The following is a 17,955-nucleotide window of genomic DNA, read 5'->3' as shown; positions in this document are numbered from 1 at the left end:
ACAGTTTAAAGCATCCTTCCTGCAGCAGTCTGTACTTCTCACGTTGATCTATCTTCTACTCCAGTTTCTTGCATACGACTGGTTGGTGCAAAGCACCTAGAAGCTGTTTAAAGGTAGGGCTTGTGTGCCTTACTCATCTTTGTGGTCTTGTTCATCCCATGGTGCCTAACTATGCTTCCTACTTAACAGTGGATCAATAAATGTCAAAGGAAGGAAGTAACAAATGATAATTTTGACACCTTATATGATGGTTAGATTCTGTTCTGACATGTTGGGTTACTAAAAATGTCATTAACATTAGCATCTCAGAGTCCAACAACCAGAGTCCCTACTAGCCTAGATTAGAAAGCAGTCCAGCTTTTTACCAGTCCCTATTCCCAGGACCTCTTGGGAGTCCCAAAGAATCTTTACATCTTGTCCATTTTGACCCCAGGTGTGCTCTTCACCTCATGTACCAGCACCGCAACAACTGCTCTGGGTTTCTCAGCTCCCCTCTTGCCCTTGCTCCAGAAGCTTCTCTGGGCTGCTGCCGGTCTTCCTGTACATACTTCTGGGTCCCAGGGTGGTCACATGCCTTTTTCTCAATTCCTGGATGCCAGCAGAGATGAGCGATCATTTTAAATTGAAGGCTTGGGGATGACAGAGGGGAATTACAATGCAGACAAGGCAAACATAAAGCAGGGTGTGAGCTATCCTGTTCATACACTCTGTCACCTTCCCAGCTCCTTAGGCACCCCTGAGGGACGATTTTCTCCTTTGCAATACCCCTTCTTCACCCATGTTTCAGGGATCTGCTCACTTGGGAGCGTATCATATGGAGCACCCTTGATCTTGCCTCTTTTTTCCATGCCAGCCCTCCCCCACCCTCACCTTGGCTTCTCCCAGAAAGAATCCCCAGTGATCAGCCTCCCCTGGTGAAGACATCTTTTTAGAATATGCAGCACAGTTCAACTCCTCTGTATTCCCATTCCAGAGTGGGAAGTGGCTTGATTTTCAAAATAACTAAAAGCCGCTGAAAGTGTTTTCCCAAAATAAAAGAGTCTTCTTCCCTTTCAGATGAATTTTCCCTCCACCTCTACCACAACCACAACAAAACGCTGTTCGCCTAAATAGTCTGTGACTGCCTTTAGTCATCATCATTTCAGAAATACCGGTGCCACGTCACGAAGCATGGAACATTTACACACAACCTCACCGGTTTCAAAGCATTATTATGGGCTCCAATTCCCTGCTCTGTTACGGCACCTTAGGGGAGGGGCTCCAAGTCTTGTGCAAGGAGAAGCTGCTTTTAATTTCCCCAAGGGTTTGGAATGCTGGGGGCCAGAGAGGGAGAGGTTGAGTAGAGGTGGGACAAGAGGTTGTGCTGAAAATAAAGATGCTTTTGTTTTTGTCTCGTCTCTGGTCTTCCCCCAATGGGAAACTGACGTCTCAGAGAGGAGGGAGGATGAGAGGGGTAGTGGAGGGGAGCAGCGGAGCAGCCCCTCCAGGCCAGCAGGTAGTGAGGCTCCTAATCTGCAATTTCCTAACCAGGAGTGCTTATCACGGCTCAAAGCCTCTTTCCTTCAGAGGAGTCACACTCCACCCCGACATGAGACAGCCTGCCTGTTGCCCACCACCCCTTGTAATTTTGTTCAGCACGCCAAGGTTCTGGTCCTCTCTTTGTTAATTTCTTCCTCCTCTCCTCTGCTGCTTCCTCTGTCCATTTAACTATTCTCTGGACTCTTGGTCTCCTGCCAATATCCTCTCTTTCCTTCAAGATCAGTGCACATGGTAAAAATGCTGCAACTTTCCTATCATTCTAGAAGATCATGCAGTAGAATGGAAACAACGCTGCACGTAGAACCAGGGACTGGGCTTGGAGTCCCAATCCTACAACTTTCTGGTTATGCATCCTCTATTACAACAGCCTTTTATATCTCTTTAATTTCCTTGTTTATAAAGTTGGAATTATAATATCTACCTACTCGTTAGGTAGGTGAAAGCACTTGGTAAACTGTAATTTGTTGTTTAGCATATTAATATTATTAATCACTAGGTCTAATCCAAGTATTCCTCAACTATTACTTGAATTTAAAAATTATATTTTTATTGAGACAAAATTAACACAACATAAAATTAACCATTTTAAAGGGAATGGGTCAGTGACATTCAGGACATTCACAATGTTGGGGAACTACCGCCTTTAGTTCCAAAACATTTTCATCACCCCAAAATAAACCCCCAGACCCATTAAGCAGTTCCTCCCCCATTCACCCTATCCCAGCCCTTGATAACCAATCTATGTTCCTGTGTCTATGAATTATGGATATTTCATATAAATGGAATCACAAAACATTTGTCCTTTTATGTCTGGCTCCTTTCACTTAGCAAAATGTTTTCAAGGTTCATCTACTTTGTAACATGTATCATTATTTCATTCCTTTTTGTGGCTGAATAATATTCCATTGTATGGATACACCGCAATTTGCTTATCCATTAATCTGTTAATGGACATCTGAATTGTTTCCACCTTTTTTTTTGACCTTGAGGCATGCGAGATCTTAGTTCCCCGACAGGGGTCGAACCCGTGCCCTCTGCAGTGGAAGCACAGAGTCTTAACCACTGGACTGCCAGGGAAGTCCCCTGTTTCCACCTTTTGACTGTTGTGATAGTGCTGTTACGAACGTTTGTGTACAAGTTTTCAGTTCTTGGGGTATATACCTATGAGTGGAATTGCTGGATCATGTGTTACTTCTGTTTAACTTTTTCAGGAACTCAGGTTTTTTTTTCTTTTTTTAGGAAAGAAAAAAAGAACATTAAAAAAATCAGGAGTGGGGCTTCCCTGGTGGTGCAGTGGTTGAGAATCCACCTGCCAATGCAGGGGTCACGGGTTTGATCCCTGGTCCGGGAAGATCCCACATGCCGTGGAGCAACTGAGCCCATGCGCCACAACTGCTGAGCCTCTGCTCTAGAGTCCGTGAGCTGCAACTACTGAGCCCGCGTGCTGCAACTACTGAAGGCTGCGCGCCTAGAGCCTGTGCTCCACAACAAGAGAAGCCACCGCAATGAGAGGCCTGCACACTGCAATGAAGAGTAGCCTCCGCTCGCCACAACTAGAGAAAGCCCGCAGGCAGCAACGAAGACCCAACACAGCCAAAAATAAATAAATAAAATAAATAATAAAAAAATAAAGTTAATCTATGTAATTATGTATGTACCAGTACTTTACTCCTTTAAAAAAAAATCAGGAGTGATGGAACTGTTCTATATTTTGTCTGTGTTGATGTTACACAAGTATATGCATTTGTCTAAATTCATAGAACTAAACACCAAAAAGAGTGAATTTTATTACTGTATGTAAATTTAAAAGGTAGATGACAAAAGGAAAAAAGATACTCATCAACTTAAAAAAAAATCATCTCCTTGTTATGGCAAAAGATTGGTAATAATAAAAAATGTTCATCAGTGAACTAGTTAAAGGAGTTACAGTCCAGCCATTTAATGGAATGAATATCCAGTGTCCTTAATAAAAACAAGCGAACGGGCTTCCCTGGTGGCGCAGTGGTTGAGTCCGCCTGCCGATGCAGGGGACACGGGTTCGTGCCCCGGTCCGGGAAGATCCCACATGCCGCGGAGCGGCTGGGCCTGTGAGTCATGGCCGCTGGGCCTGCGTGTCCGGAGCCTGTGCTCCGCAACGGAAGAGGCCTCAATGGTGAGAGGCCCGTGTACCGCAAAGAAAAAACAAAAAAACAAAAAAAACAAGTGAACCATCCCCCCTGCCCCGCCCCCCCAAAACACAGAGAGGCCAGATTCAGCCTGGACAGGAGGGAATTCTTTGGAATCCCAGTTGGATCCTGGAGCACATGAGGGTTGTGGAGCTTGAGATACAAGTAATAGAAACGTTCTATGACCCAATAACCACTTCATGAGCAGAATTCCCTTTGCAGCACGTGGGGACTGTTTGCGTTGCATTGAGTGACCTAGCACACTCATGGCCTCATTTTAGCCCATAAATGTGGAACCTGAGGCTTACTTTTTCCGTGTGGGGGCTGGCTGCAGCTCTCCAGAGTTCATGCTAGATGGCATCCTCTCTCTATGGAGGAGACAATGACAGCTAGGCGGAATGAGTGCTCCAACCTGTCAGGTTCCCGCACAAACTCATTTCTATGGCAGGGAACACACGCCTTTGCTCCTACAGGAGGGGATTAAGCTGCTCCAAATTAGACACTATACTCTATTTTATGTAATTGTCAAAAAAGTGATCTGGGGACCTCCCTGGTAGTCCAGTGGTTAAGACTCCATGCTGCCAATGCAGGGGACCTGGGTTCGATCCCGAGTTAGGGAACTAAGATCCCACCTACCGCAACTAAGCCCTCGCACTGCAACTAGAGAAGCCCACCTGCTGCAATAAAGAGCCCGCCACGAAGACTCAATGCAGCCAAAATAAATTTTTTAAAAAAGTATATATTAAAAAAAAGATCTGTGCAAAGCATTACATTTTTTAAACTCCGAGTGTTTGTTAGATTCCATTTATCATACAACTGACTAGCTAAGACTTCAAGGAAGGAGCAAGTATGCCCTCCTTTTATTGCGTCAATTAAATATTCACCTGCCCACAGTGGCCTATCTTAGGACAGTAAAAGCTTCATATTAAGGTCTCAAAGATAATTAGGCTCAGGGTCTCTGGAGCAAGAGAAAGTTTGTTATTGCAGCATTAATGTCGAAATTGCTGGAGCCCTCTCACCTGCAAGTCATCTGCTTTTAAAGGCTCCTCACATTGCATTTAACTCAGCTCACCTCCTTTTTCTCTTAAGAAGCAATTCTACCTTTGTTGTCAAGATTTTATCCACATTTTCACTGTAGGCTACCACGCTCAAACAAATGAACCTGGCTTCGGTCATGTCATTGCCTGACAGATGCTCGTCATATAAAGACCATCAGTGATGGCTTGGATTCTTTCCTTATCCATATTAACAGAAAATCATTGGCTTTTAAGTAGATTACTAGAAAAGAGTCTGTTTTTCCTCCTCCCACTCTGAATTAATTTTTATGCTTTTGTTGTGTAATTTCCTTACCAATTTGAACATTTTTCTGCCATCTAAATCTATCTGATTGCTCGGCACTGAACCAAACAAAAATACCCAGCTCTCCACCTGTCATTTTGGGGGTAAATAGCTTGTGTTCTATTCAAGTCTGAAAAGTGAGTTGAAATTTGTCTGCTTAGTTTTCCTTAAAATTGTGTGATTGGCTTAACCACTGGGCTGATTGCAGGAGACAGCTGGATTTGAGGATGGAGGTACAGTCAGACGGATGGAATCATTCCAGGGACTGAGTGTCATGGCTTTCTAAGATGTTGACCTCTGATACCAGGAGGCCAGTCTCCCCTACTTTTCCCTTTTAATCTCTGATCTGGCAGTGATGTAGGAATTTTGATAGTTAACTAGTACAGAATAACTAGCACCCCAGAGGCCCAGGTGGGGCTGTGTCATGGCGTATGTGCTCTGAGTCAGCAAACATTGCCAAAACCTGTGCATAAGGTACTTACTAGGTTCTACAGAGAATGAAATCAAAAGATGAAAAAGACACATTTCAGGCCTTTGAGTAGGGAAGGCAGACACTTACCTAAAAAACTAGCCTTGCCATCCACTTATCAACTGACCTAATTCTCCCAGGCTCAGTTTCCTTTCCATGCAGTGGAGGCAACAACTTTGTAACAACTCAGGGCCCAAGTAAGTCTACTGTGGGGACCCTCCTAACAGAACATAGCACCAGGAAAGAGGCCTTTCCTTCTCACTAAAGAAGATCATGTTAAACTGCTATAGTGTCAGGAGCACAGAGGTCACGTGTGGCTGGAATCTTTTTTCTGAGCTTGCAGTTGAGAGCCCCACTGATGACCCTGTAAAGTCTTGTTACCGAGCTGGGCGTTTAGATGTCTATAGATCATAATTATCAGGAGCACAGAGGTCACGTGTGGCTGGAATCTTTTTTCTGAGCTTGCAGTTGAGAGCCCCACTGATGACCCTGTAAAGTCTTGTTACCGAGCTGGGCGTTTAGATGTCTATAGATCATAATTATCTGGGTGAAGCCTACCAGCAGACTTATTACGATCAGCCAGTTTATCTTGAAGCCAAAGGCTGCTACGGTCCCATGAGTTGCTTGGAGTTTAGTTTTTTTCCAAAGTGTGATATTTCTACTACTACTCACATTTCAAAAATGTGTTGGGTTAGGATAATAAAAAAAAAATTTTTTTAAAGCAACTTGACTTTAAAGAAAAATATTAAGTAAAGAGAAGAAGAGTAGGTGGTCTACAGCACTGCAAAGTTTTTAATGTCAAATTTGGTCACCACTGGGTCCATGGATGAAGGGACTTCTCAGAGGGGAGGGAACATAACAGGAAACCCCGTGCCTCCAATCCCACGGTCAGCTCTCATTTCTCCTCTCCTAGAATCTTCCTAGGTGCCTGAAATCACTTCCTCTCTGTTTCCAAAGTCCTTTGTGCCTGTGTCCACAGTGGCTCTTATTCCAGTTTATCTCAGTGCTTTTCCTCCCAGTTTGCTTGCTCTCCTAGTGTGAGCTCTCCTGGGAAATCAGCTTTGTATTCCCCGCAGTGCTTGGTACATAAAGGTGAACTTGGAAGATGGAGAGAAGAAGTGGGAGAATGAAAGCACTGTCTCTCCAGCTGTTTCCTGATGATTAGAAAGCTGTGAGGCAAGGAAAGGAATGGAAACTCCAGCTGCAGCACTATTGAAAAAGCCAGTTTGATTATTCAAGCAAAGCAATCCATATTTGGGGACAAAGATAGGTTTGTGACTCTCAGAATAGTTGCTTTCTATTTACAAGAACTCTGACAGAGCAGCTTTATCCACGCAATACAGGTGCTGACAGAAGAACAAGAAGATACCCTGTTTCTTTGGCATATCCAGCTCAGCTGACCTTGAGTGGATTGGGAAGTCAGCATTAGTCTATGGCATATTCCCATCCCTCTCGAACTCACCCACCCTCCATTTGGATTTCTCTTCTTCCTCTCAGCCAGCAAGATTCCCAGTTTACCTATTGATATTTAAACTCTTCCTGAATCAAACCCGTTTTTCAAGAGGACTGTGAGTCATTAGTGCAGTTCATGGAAAGGAATGAAGCAATAATGGTGGTGTTATGGACTGGAATGGACCCCCCCCCCCCCACCACTTACGTCTTAATCATTTAGCCAGCTGCCTGCTTTGCCTCTTACAGTACAATTTAAATTCACTCTGGCAGCCAAACAGAACAATTGCAACCCAGCTCTGCCAGCCAGCCCGCTAGCCAGAAATTAAGTGCATAGACTCTGAGTCCGACTGCTAGGTTCAAATCTTAGGTCTTCTGCTTATCAGTTGTGTGACCTTAGGCAAGTTATAAAACCTCTCCTAAGCTGGTGACTTTATTTATAAAATGGAGCTGTGTTCTCTACCTCATCTGGATGTTGTGTTTACTGAAATTAATCATAAAGCACTTAGCACAGCACCTGACCCACAGCTGGTATCCAGTAAAGCTAGCCATTATCGTTTCATTCTTGCATTGGAATGTCCTAATTTCTTCATAGAGGCACAGGTACTTGAAGTACAGCTATTTATTTTGTAGGCAGGACATATTGCCTTGTAGCAGAGAGAGCAGTAGATAGACTTTCACTTGCTGAATGACCATGCTGAACCCACTTATTCTCTATGGGTCTGTTTTGCAACTGTAAAGTGAGGAGGGGGGAAGGAAAGGCAGGAATTTTCCAGGATTGCAAACTCAATAGTCTGTAGAGGCCAGAAAGGTAAAATCAGTGGTGACTTGGGCTGAGTATAAGACAATAAAGAATGGTGGGGATTACGGTTAATTGTACAGTTTAGTTACTCAAACTGTGGTCCACGGACCAGCAGGATTGACAGAACCTTGGAGTTGGTTAGAAATAGCTGACTCGCAGGATCCTCCTCAGCCCAAGCAAAACAGAACCTGTATTTTAACAAGATCCCTTAGGTGATCTGTGTGCACATGAAAGCTTTAGAAGGCTGTTGTGGAGCACAAGCCATCTAAAGGCGTTCAATTTTAGTTTAGTTTTTTTTTTTTTTTGTGAGTCAAATAAGTAAACCTTGGGCTGCATCAGGCCTTAGGCTGCCAGCAAGTGCCAAGGGCCCACCATAGCTGCTGAGCTCTGAGATGCTGCCAGCTCTAGGATTCTCCATCTCTCCAGACTCTTTCATTGTAAGTTAGGGCTCTGGGCAGTTGGATATGCAGCCCAAACCAAGCCCGGGATGCTTAGAATAGTAATTCCTGGAGTGGAAGATGCCTAAGAAATCATCTGCTCAGCTCTCTGCCTTCTGACAGGTAAATTGTTACTGTTCCTCTCCACTTTGCAGACAAGATAAGTGAGGCACAGGGAGACCCACTGATCCAAATCCAGACACTAGAAATGGTGGTGATGGATACATTCCATCAGAAAACGACAATCCTGTGCTGTTAGAATAGGCGACCATCCTGGTTTCCAAGGCCTGGAAAGTCTATTCATTTCTTTATATTCTCCAATGCATAATAATTGTTCTCCGTTTCTCTCGGCACCTCCCTGCCACTTCCTGTCAGCCCTAGGGATGGAAGGTTTCCTCCTTTCGGACAGAGAAGGCCCAGAGCCGGCTTCTGAACGGATATCCGGCAAGCAAGATGCGCATGAGGCAAAGGCCTCATTGTTCCTTGGGGTCAGCCCGCCCCTCCCCCAGATCGGAGGACACTTGTCGCAGACCCTGGGTGGCCCAGGGCCCATTTCCCAGGAGTGGAGCCTTCAGAGGAAGCAAGGGAGCAACGCTGAGTGCAGATCTGGGGTCTGATGTTCTGAGGGTACAGTGGAAAGGCACTAAGAGCTCCAAGATAAATAATCCCGGAATTTGAAAACGAATTTCCAACACTGACTGGGTGCTGTTACTTATTAACGTTCCTGACTCCGGCGATTCCGTCTGCATTTTTATTAATCTGAATGAGTCTGGTGGTAATGAGGATCGTTGATTTGCGGGCCCCGCGTGCTGGAAGGCAGGTTATGTGCAAAGCCAGCCGCTTCCCACGCCCGGATCCCCAAAGTCTCAGCCGGGCGTCCCGGGCGCAGAGGGGGTCGGGGGTGGGGCCGTCATCCGCGTGGACCCGCCGCCGCGCCTCCACCCGCGGCCGCCGGGGGGCGCTCGGACTGCGCGGCCACCGACGCGGCCGCCAGCGCCGGGTCACCACCGACTCGCAGACCCCTTCGCGCCCTCGGAGGAAACAAAGTACACCTTTGTCAGCCACCGAGCGCGTGTGCGTGTGCTACGGCGCACAGTGGCCGGCCGCCGCGTGCGGGGCCCGCGGGCGCGCCTCGCTGCCTCTGGGCGGCAGCCCCTGCGTGGGCCCGGCGTGCCCCAGAGGAAGCGGGCTGCGGCGCGCTGTCGGACCCGCCTGACCTCCTACCCCGAGCAGGCCACGAGGGGAGGCCAGAACCCGCCCCGACTCCTGCCTGGCCGCGGCGCTTCGCCCGCCGCCGCCGTGGCCTGTGCACTTCTATTTCTGGGTTTTCGGCAGGGCGGGAAGCGGGCGAGCGGGAGCCCCAGGCGTGGACGTGCGAGTCCGGGCCCCAGGGCTGAGGGCTTCGGCTCGGCCGAGCCGCCTTTGATTCGCCCGCCGCCCCTAGCAGCCCTGGGGCACCCCCGCCTTCACTCCAAGGGCACGTCCCGTGGCGGCTCTTGGACTCTGGTAGCTAAGCGCCAGCCCGGCCCCAGGGCAGGGCGCTGGGAGTACTACAAGTCCCAGCAGGCCACGCGCCGCGAGCGCCGATGCGGGAGGCGCGGCCCGGCCTGACGCCTGCGCAGTGCGGCCGCCCGAGCCTGCTAGTACCACACCCCCGGGAGGGACCGAGGGGAGGCAGAAGCATCCGAGGCATTAAAGCATCCGAGGGAGCCCGAGGGGAGGAGAATGGAGTGACAGAGAAACACGGAGGGTGGGGGGTGGGGGGGAGACTGTTGAGGGAGGGGGGAGGGGGGACACAGAGGGAGGAAGAAGCGGCGGCGGCGGCGGCTCCTCTTTGCAGAGGTGGAAACTCCGAAGGATAAGAGCAGGAATAATGCGGTAGGCTAGGCGGGCTGCTCGCTCCCGGCTCCGGCAGCAGCGGCAGCAGCCCGAGCAGCGGCAGCAGCAGCGGCAGCACCTCAGGCGCTGACAGCCCCGCCGGCCGGCTCCCTCGCTGACCGCCGACTGTCAATGGAGCTGGAAAACATCGTGGCCAACACGGTCTTGCTGAAAGCCAGGGAAGGTAAGAGGCAGGGCTGGTGCGAGCCTGGCGCATTCGCCAAGGGCCGGGGTGCCGGTGTCGGGCGGCGTGTGGGCTGGGGCTGTGCGTGTGCAGGATGCCCGCAGTGAGTTGGTCGGGAGCAGGACACCTCGGAGAGCTGCTCTGCAAACGTTTCAGGGTTCCTGCCCTTGTGCTCAGGGAATCTGGACTTGGGCAGAGAAGGAGAAACGTCGAGGTTGCAGGGATTAGGATGCTAAAATATCCCCTAGTTTCCAGCCAGCTCTAACCTTATAGATCGTGCCATCTCGGCAGCTGTTGAAAGGTCAGTTGGAAAGGCTTTCAGGAAGAGATGGGAAAACATGCAAATAAAATAGCTTTTCCGAGTCGGCCCGGGATGGTTCTGTGAGTGAATTCGGGAGGGGGGGGGTAGGGGGGGAATTATTAGAAGCCAGTCTTTGCTTGCGCAGGCTGAGTTGATATAGGCTATTGCTGGAAACCATCCGCTGGGAATGTTTCTTAGGGAAATCCCGTCGTGTGGCAGGAAGCCTTTTAAAGGCAAAGTAAGATGTTGAGGAATTAGCCTGTTCATAGAGTAACGAGAGGATGGCTGTACAACTCACCTAGAAAATAATTCAGGATTTCAGGGGTGGGTCCCCCCCCGCCTTTTGGGGAGGAGGAGAGGTAAGTGAATTTTTTGGTTTTGGGCTCAATTAAGGAAAGAAAGGTAAGTGTGCCAAGTGTTTAGATGCGTTTTGGATGGAAATCATTAGATTTTTCTGCATTAGGCTATCAGGAAATATCGTCTAAATGGAGTGGGTAAGAACCTAAGTCGAGACTATAAACACACTTTCTGACTCTTCCTTGAGATGGGAAAAAAAAAAAAAAAAAAGAAAGAAAAGAAAAAGAGAGAAAGTGGCCCAGAAACTTACATGCTTCCTAAAATGATTGCGTGCGTGTAAACATACATATTTGGGAACACCTGGAATTTATGTAATATCTCTTTTGCCAGGATTTGAGCTCTGGGTGCAGCCTTTTTATGAAAGGGGAAGTGGTTTTCCCTTTCGTGGGAGGAGGCTTTATTTGACACCCAAGGTAGTAGGCAGTCTACGTAAGGTCTTGACTTCAGAAGGATACTCGGGGAGCAGCCCACGAAAACGCCTTATTTACTTCTTAATATTTTCATTCACCCACTTTAATGAATGAAGGAAGACTTTCTGGCCAACAATAAAACGATTCATGTTTATCCAGACGGTTCCATCACCTTGTGGCACTGTACACGCTGTGTGAGTAGGTGATGCACAGCTCAGCAACTCACGTCGTAATTTCGGTGTCACTTGTCTCTAAAGCAGCAGCCTGGAAGATTTGCTTTGAAAACTCCAGCAGAGTTGAAAATGTGCAGGTCTGTCCCTCCCATTGCTCAGCTTTGGTGTGAACAGACTTTTAAGAGAGGCTGTTACTTGGTGACTTCAGGTTCTAAAGCATGAATGTTTTCTGTTTTCCTAACGGGACATTTTAGCAAATTGGATCAAGGTGGGGGCTGGTGGGCTGTCTCCTGAACGGGGCAGTGAGTCCTGTAGGGGGAAAAGCGGACAAAACAGCCCCCCTCCCCCGCTCCCAGCCTTAGCAGCCGCCACCTAGTGGTGGAATATGGTTGTACATCTCAGGGCTCGGGGGCTGGGAAAGTTTTCACCCTCTCTCCATTCTGAAATTTTTTCCTGGGAAATCATTGGATATGATGGTACTGGAGGCTTCGCAAGTTTCACTGGTGTCTCCTGTTGCCTGGGGAATTGGGCTGCCTAGATTTGCTGCTCTACACATTCGTTTGCCTGGAGCTTGCTTTTTTCTTCTCTCAGCATTTGGTTGCTTCTTTTAAAATGTTTTGCTTGGAGTGGGCAAAGTATTATCAATTTTCTCCCCCAGTTTGGTCTCCCCATTTTTTTTTTTTTTTTCACCAAAATGAATTTACCACTTGATAATTTTGTCTGTCAGGTTAACAAATTGTTTTTTTTTTTTTTTTTAACAAATTGTTTTTTTCAGAGGCTTAGGAAAGAGGGCTACGGTCTGGAGGCTTATATGGAATGACCGAATTACAGTGATTAAAAGTTCCCCAGAATGTGCCTTTCACTTCCTTTTCCTTTTAAAGTCTTTTCAATTTCTCTTTGAGAGTTTGGTAGTCATCTCATGGTGAGAAAATAGGCTCCTGATTGACGCCTTTGAAATGGAGGGGGCCTTGCCTCTAAGGATACAGAGAAACTGACACGTGAATGAGAAAAATTAATCGCTTACATGGAAACTTCATTTTGAAATTTGCGTTTCTCCCCCCCTTTCTCTCATATGTCTAAAGAGAATCCATGATTTTAAGTGCTTCCACTTTCTTCTTGCTGGGTCTTTATTGAAGATTTGAGTACATATATTCTAATTAATGTAGAAGCTTTTAGAAATAAAAGCAATTAATTTTTCTCTTCTCGATTCTCATGTAGTTGACGTCATTCCTTTCAATTAAGTAATTTTCCTAATAATCGTATTTCCCAAATATTCAGAAATGAAAGTTCTAGTCAGTTTAGTGAAAGATCTAACATAAAATTTATAGTATCTTTAAAAATCTGAGTTGTTTAGAATGTTTAAAATCACTTCTTGAAGATTCTTGTGAATGGTTATAGATGAGAAATATGACTGGTAAATACGAAATTTAATTTAGTTCACTTAACAAAATACACTGTAAACAATTTAAAATGTGGCTTTCAAGTAAAAGTCACATTTGTCCCAAACAATAGAGAAACAGGCCTTGAAGAAAGACAGACATACTTTGCAAATGCTATGAAGGAATTTGTAGTTGTCCATGTTGGTGGGTAATTTTGGGGCCTATCTTTTGTTATTGTTACGCATTCTTAAAGGCAGATGTCTTCTAAATTCATTGTAAGTTCAGATTCTTACCATAATAATACACGTATAAAGTGGAAAAATGAATATAGCAATAAGATAGAAAATCTGTAAGTGAATTAGAGTAAAAATGATTCATCGTTAGTAATTAGAAAACATAGGAAGGCAGATTGCACCTTTGTGACAGTTGTTTTGAAATAAGATAGAGATCTGGGTTCAAAATTTTAAACCGCCCAAATGTATTTTGTTCTGGTCTCATGAGAAAACATCAACTTGGTCACCCTTAGGAACTTCAGCTTACTCTCCTAAAAAGTGGGTGGTTAGGGAAAAAAAGAAAGAAGTTGAGACTGAATTCATGCCAATTTATGGAAATGAGCTAAGTGATTAAGCATTTAATGAAAAGAGACCCAGACTAACTTTATCTGTCTATCTATTTACATTTCAGAATCTCAGAAAATTGGCAAGCGTGCTAGTGCTGAAAGAATAGTAGTGAGAAAGAGTGTTTGCAGAGGGCCTTTTGTGTGTTTCCTTTTGGTTTTATTGTTGCAGTAAAGGTTTTTGTGTTTTTGTCATATTCTAGATCTGTTGCCTCACTCCTGAGTGAACGGTGTGGAGCAGAAATTTTGTAAAGGCCCACCTTTCCTTTCTTCACAGGCCAGCAGTAGCCATAGTTGATCAATAAAGACAGAGAGGGAGTATTGATCACATTTTCCTGAGCGTGATACTAGCAGGCACTGAGTACAGGAACTGAGAAGTCAAAAACATAATGACTTTGCCCTTGGATGTCAAAAACCAGAATATGCAAGAGCCTTTGACTCAGATATCTCTGTAAATTTGTTGGCCCGGCTCTTCCTGATGATTAAGATTGGGGACCTGGGGAAAGGTGACAGCAGAGGCTGGGGAGGGCTGGAGAGGAGAGGGGACCCGCATGTAGCCAGCGAGGGGCAGGCTCTGCCCGACAGACTCAGCATTCCACAGCGGGGCTGAAAGCCCTTGTTGCCCCTCTTCCCTCTTCCCCTTGCACCCTAGTTCACGATGACAGAACCAAAACATCAGTGTATTCCGTTATTAGAACATCGGGATGTCTCTGAAGCCCGCAGCCCTCCTACTGCTATCGGCAGGCGTACTTAATCCACCCCGTGGCTTCTCGCTTCAATCTTCCCGCACAGAAGAGCGGCAGCTTTGCATCCTGGGTGCAGGCTGCTCAGCGTGTGTAAAAGCTGCTGGGCCTATTAAGTACCAAGCTGTCATTAAATGAAACTGCCTTTTACTTTTTCTGAGTTTCTTTTCAGTACTGACAACTTGGAGGTGGAGAAACCAAAAGCAATTGTTTTCAGAGGCCTTGCTTTCCTACAGAAAGATTTCCAGTGATGATTTTACTTAATCTAGCTGCCTGTTTTTAAAACCATCAGATAAATGCCCACAAGACTCTCGTCTTTCGGTAGCTTAGCCGCTTCTTGTCAGATTCTACACTCCAAAACGCTTGATTCTTCCAGTCCCCAAACTAATCCTTGTTTAAATTATATCTTCAGCAGCCATAATTCTTTTTTTTTTTTTTTTTTTGCGTTACGCGGGCCTCTCTCTGCTGTGGCCTCTCCTGTTGCGGAGCACAGGCTCTGGACACGCAGGCTCAGCGGCCATGGCTCACGGGCCCAGCCGCTCCGCGGCATGTGGGATCCTCCTGGACCGGGGCACGAACCTGTGTCCCCTGCATCAGCAGGTGGACTCTCAACCACTGCGCCACCAGGGAATCCCAGCCATAATTCTTGTAGTGGCTTGCCAAATGATACCCTTTGGGTGTGGGCCGAAGACTTCGGTAACATCCAAGTGAATTTCAGGAAAGAGCTCAGTATAGGACCAAATTCACCTTTACCAAGGGCCATTTAACCCAGACCTGGGAATTTACAGTGTTCTAGTGAAATGGTTCCAGGACTGCAGGTAATACTTAATGTTAATATTTGTTGCCAGTATATTTGTAGCTCAAGGTAAAGTATTATGGTATCTAGTCATTTTTGAAATAAAAAAGGCTTATGGTTACAAAAAGATTTCACTGCAGTAGATCATGCAATTCAGAGATGAAATTTGAGAAAACAATAGAAAGTGACTTAAAAACAGGTGACACATAGAAAAGGAAATCAGGAATTTCTTCAGTCTTACAACCCCTAGCCCCTACACCTCACTTCAAAATAGAATAGTGAAGATAAAGGGTTTTAAGATGTGATTTTAAATGATTAAAATAGATTATGTGGGCTTAAATAATAGGAGTGATTTCTACTTTGAAACACATCCTATTACATTTCAGTGAAAATTTTTATTTAAAAATATCCTAAACATTGAAAAGATTTTAATCCATAAGTAAAACTTAAAATTTTACCTTTTGGGGGTAAAGACAATATTGTTCCATCTGGTACCATTCAGACACTGGAGGAAACACCCCATTTGGTATAAATTGTGCTGCCTTTTAAAGAGAAAGCATTTATGTCCTGACTAGACCTTGCCCCCTCCCCCAGTTTCTCATTTTGGGTTAACCATTCTTAAATTGTCTTCTGAAGTTCTTACAAGGGTAAAAATCATTCATTCATTCAGCATTTGATTGTTGAAGGACCCTGTTGGAGGTGACATTTTGTATGTTCAGCCTTGACGAGATGCAGCTGGAGGTGGGTGAAGAGATGGAATTGGGCATCATTATTATCTTCTTAGGCTTTTAAACTGATAAATCAGATCTGAATAGAACCTGATTTTTCCCCCGAAGAGCTGAAGCTGTCTGTTGTGTGACCCGCTTAGCTGGGAACTCTCTGTTGACTCTGCTGTGCCTAGAACTTGAACGCTAGCCTGAGGGACCAAAACACAATTTAAGGATAATTCAGAAGTCATACCTGAGGGATAGGCCCAAATCTGGAAGACAACTGCTAATTTTCCAAGGTACTGTTTTTATGACAGTCAGTTCCTACAAATGGAAACCACTCAAAACAATAGCAAGAGGACCCTTTGGTTGAGGAGTGAGAAGATCCAAGAGGAAAGTGGTGTGCGGAGGTGCCTTCCAGGTGGGACCTTGGTGGTCTTCCTAGGGCAGCAGCCTGGGCAGGGCTGATGGGCTGCAGTTCAGGGGTAAAGATGGTGGAGGTCGCCTTCCTTTCTGGCTTTTTCTTGGAATTGGTTTGAGCATGTCCTCTGGTGGAGCCTGGAATGACCTGAAAGTGTTAAAGGCGTCTGTCTAGTCCTCTAAAGATGTGCTGTCCAACATGGTAGCTACTAGCTGCATGTGGCTATTTACGTTTAAATTAATAAAAGGGAAACACTCCATTCCTGAAGCCAACCACGTCTCAAGTGCTCACCAGTCACGTGTGGCTACTGCTACCCTGTTGGATGGTACAGATGTAGAGCATTCCTAGCACTGCAGAAAGTTCACTTGGACAGAGCTTCTCTAGAGTTCTACACCTTGAATTAAATGAGTGGGATAACCCCGTAACTTCTGACATGGAAACTGGGAGAAGGTAAGGGAGGGGAAGGAGGGGGAGAAACAGGAGGGGCTGAGGGGCTGGGGGGCTGGGGGATCAGGGATTAGGACTGAGTCACATCAGAGAAAAATGCAGTTCAAGGACAATCGTAGATGTTGGTGGTGATAGTAAGCCACCCATGTTCCTCCCCCCCTCGTTTTTTTTCATATCTTGTTGGGAAATTTGTCTAGATTGAGCAACTGACTATCCTGATTTAAATTTTTTTTTTTTTTGCGGTACGCGGGCCCCTCACTGTTGTGGCCTTTCCCGTTGTGGAGCACAGGCTCCGGACGCGCAGCCCCAGCGGCCAGGGCCGACGGGCCCAGCCGCTCCGCGGCATGTGGGACCCTCCCGTACCGGGGCACAAACCCGCGTCCCCTGCATCGGCAGGCAGACTCAACCACTGCGCCACCAGGGAAGCCCCATGATTTAAATTAAGTGCATGTTATAGATGCGCACAGGGCTCCATCCATGTTCCTTCTCGAAACTCCTGAGGTGAGGATATTTTAAAACCATCATTTTATTAATAAAAACAAAAAGTCGTGTGTACAGTAAATCCTCAGAAAGAAGGAAAAAAAAGCCTCTTTCTATGGATTTCAAAAAGACAGTCTAAAATGAGCGGGAAAATAGGTAAAACAAGTTTAAGGGTTTCCATTTTCTTTTGAACACGCCAGATTGAAAGAAGATCATGGAGAAAGATGTCAAGAACACACTATTCCTGCACCCGGTTTAAAATGATTTCTCTTTAAAAACTGTTTCCTGTGCGATTTGAAACCTTTTAACGATAACCCAGTTAGAACACACTTAGAAAGCAACATGATTATTTGAAACAGTGAAACAGTGCGCTGCTGTTCTTTGGGGTCGGAAGCACAGGACTCTGTCTGAAGTTGTGCCAGGGAGTCGACTGGTAACCTCCTCCTGGCAGAAGTCAGCAATAAATTAGGCTCATTTCCATAGGGCCTGTTTTGTCTCTAGGAATTTGTGGTCGGTGGAGTATCAGTATTTTTTTAAAAGGCAGTGATGAAATAAACCTTAAAGGAGAACTTCTGGGGCCTGTGCAGAAAGTAAAAGAAACGGAGATAAACAGATAAGAACATTCATAGGTTGAGAAGCGGCAGAGGTCCACGGGACGGCCAGGGCCTGGGCTGCCCCAAGGCTTCTCGGTGGGTCTACTGATCTGTTCTCCACTTTCCAGAATAGAGGTCACCCCTGCTTTTCAGATGAGGAAAAGCGAGAGGAAAGAAAGGGAGTCACTTGTCCAAGGTTACTTGAATTGCAGACTTTTCTAGAGAAGCCCTTCAAAATCCTTTAACGTTCCAAAAGAAATCTTTCGCCTCC

General features: G+C 46.0%; 1 protein-coding gene across 5 annotated transcripts in view; it reads left to right on the top strand.

Annotated features, from left to right (window-relative positions):
* The first annotated feature begins 9,984 nt into the window (after positions 1–9,984).
* Positions 9,985–17,955, top strand: part of GRK5 (G protein-coupled receptor kinase 5) — a 224,904-nt gene continuing 216,933 nt past the window's right edge. For 3 of the 5 annotated variants that reach the window (XM_033842014.2, XM_033842012.2, XM_073793899.1), the window contains exon 1: positions 9,986–10,261. In XM_033842014.2, the coding sequence (XP_033697905.1) occupies positions 10,210–10,261 (52 nt within the window). In that variant the 5' untranslated portion in view covers positions 9,986–10,209. Of the gene's footprint in view, positions 10,262–17,955 lie in introns of all 5 variants that reach the window. The other 2 variants (XM_033842013.2, XM_033842011.2) reach the window with 1 other exon arrangement.

The sequence above is a fragment of the Tursiops truncatus genome, chromosome 16 (assembly GCF_011762595.2).
Source record: "Tursiops truncatus isolate mTurTru1 chromosome 16, mTurTru1.mat.Y, whole genome shotgun sequence".
In the NCBI taxonomy this organism is placed as follows: Eukaryota; Metazoa; Chordata; class Mammalia; order Artiodactyla; family Delphinidae; genus Tursiops; species Tursiops truncatus.
The sequence above is the reverse complement of the archived record's forward strand: the minus strand, read 5'-3'. Positions and strand labels throughout refer to the sequence as shown.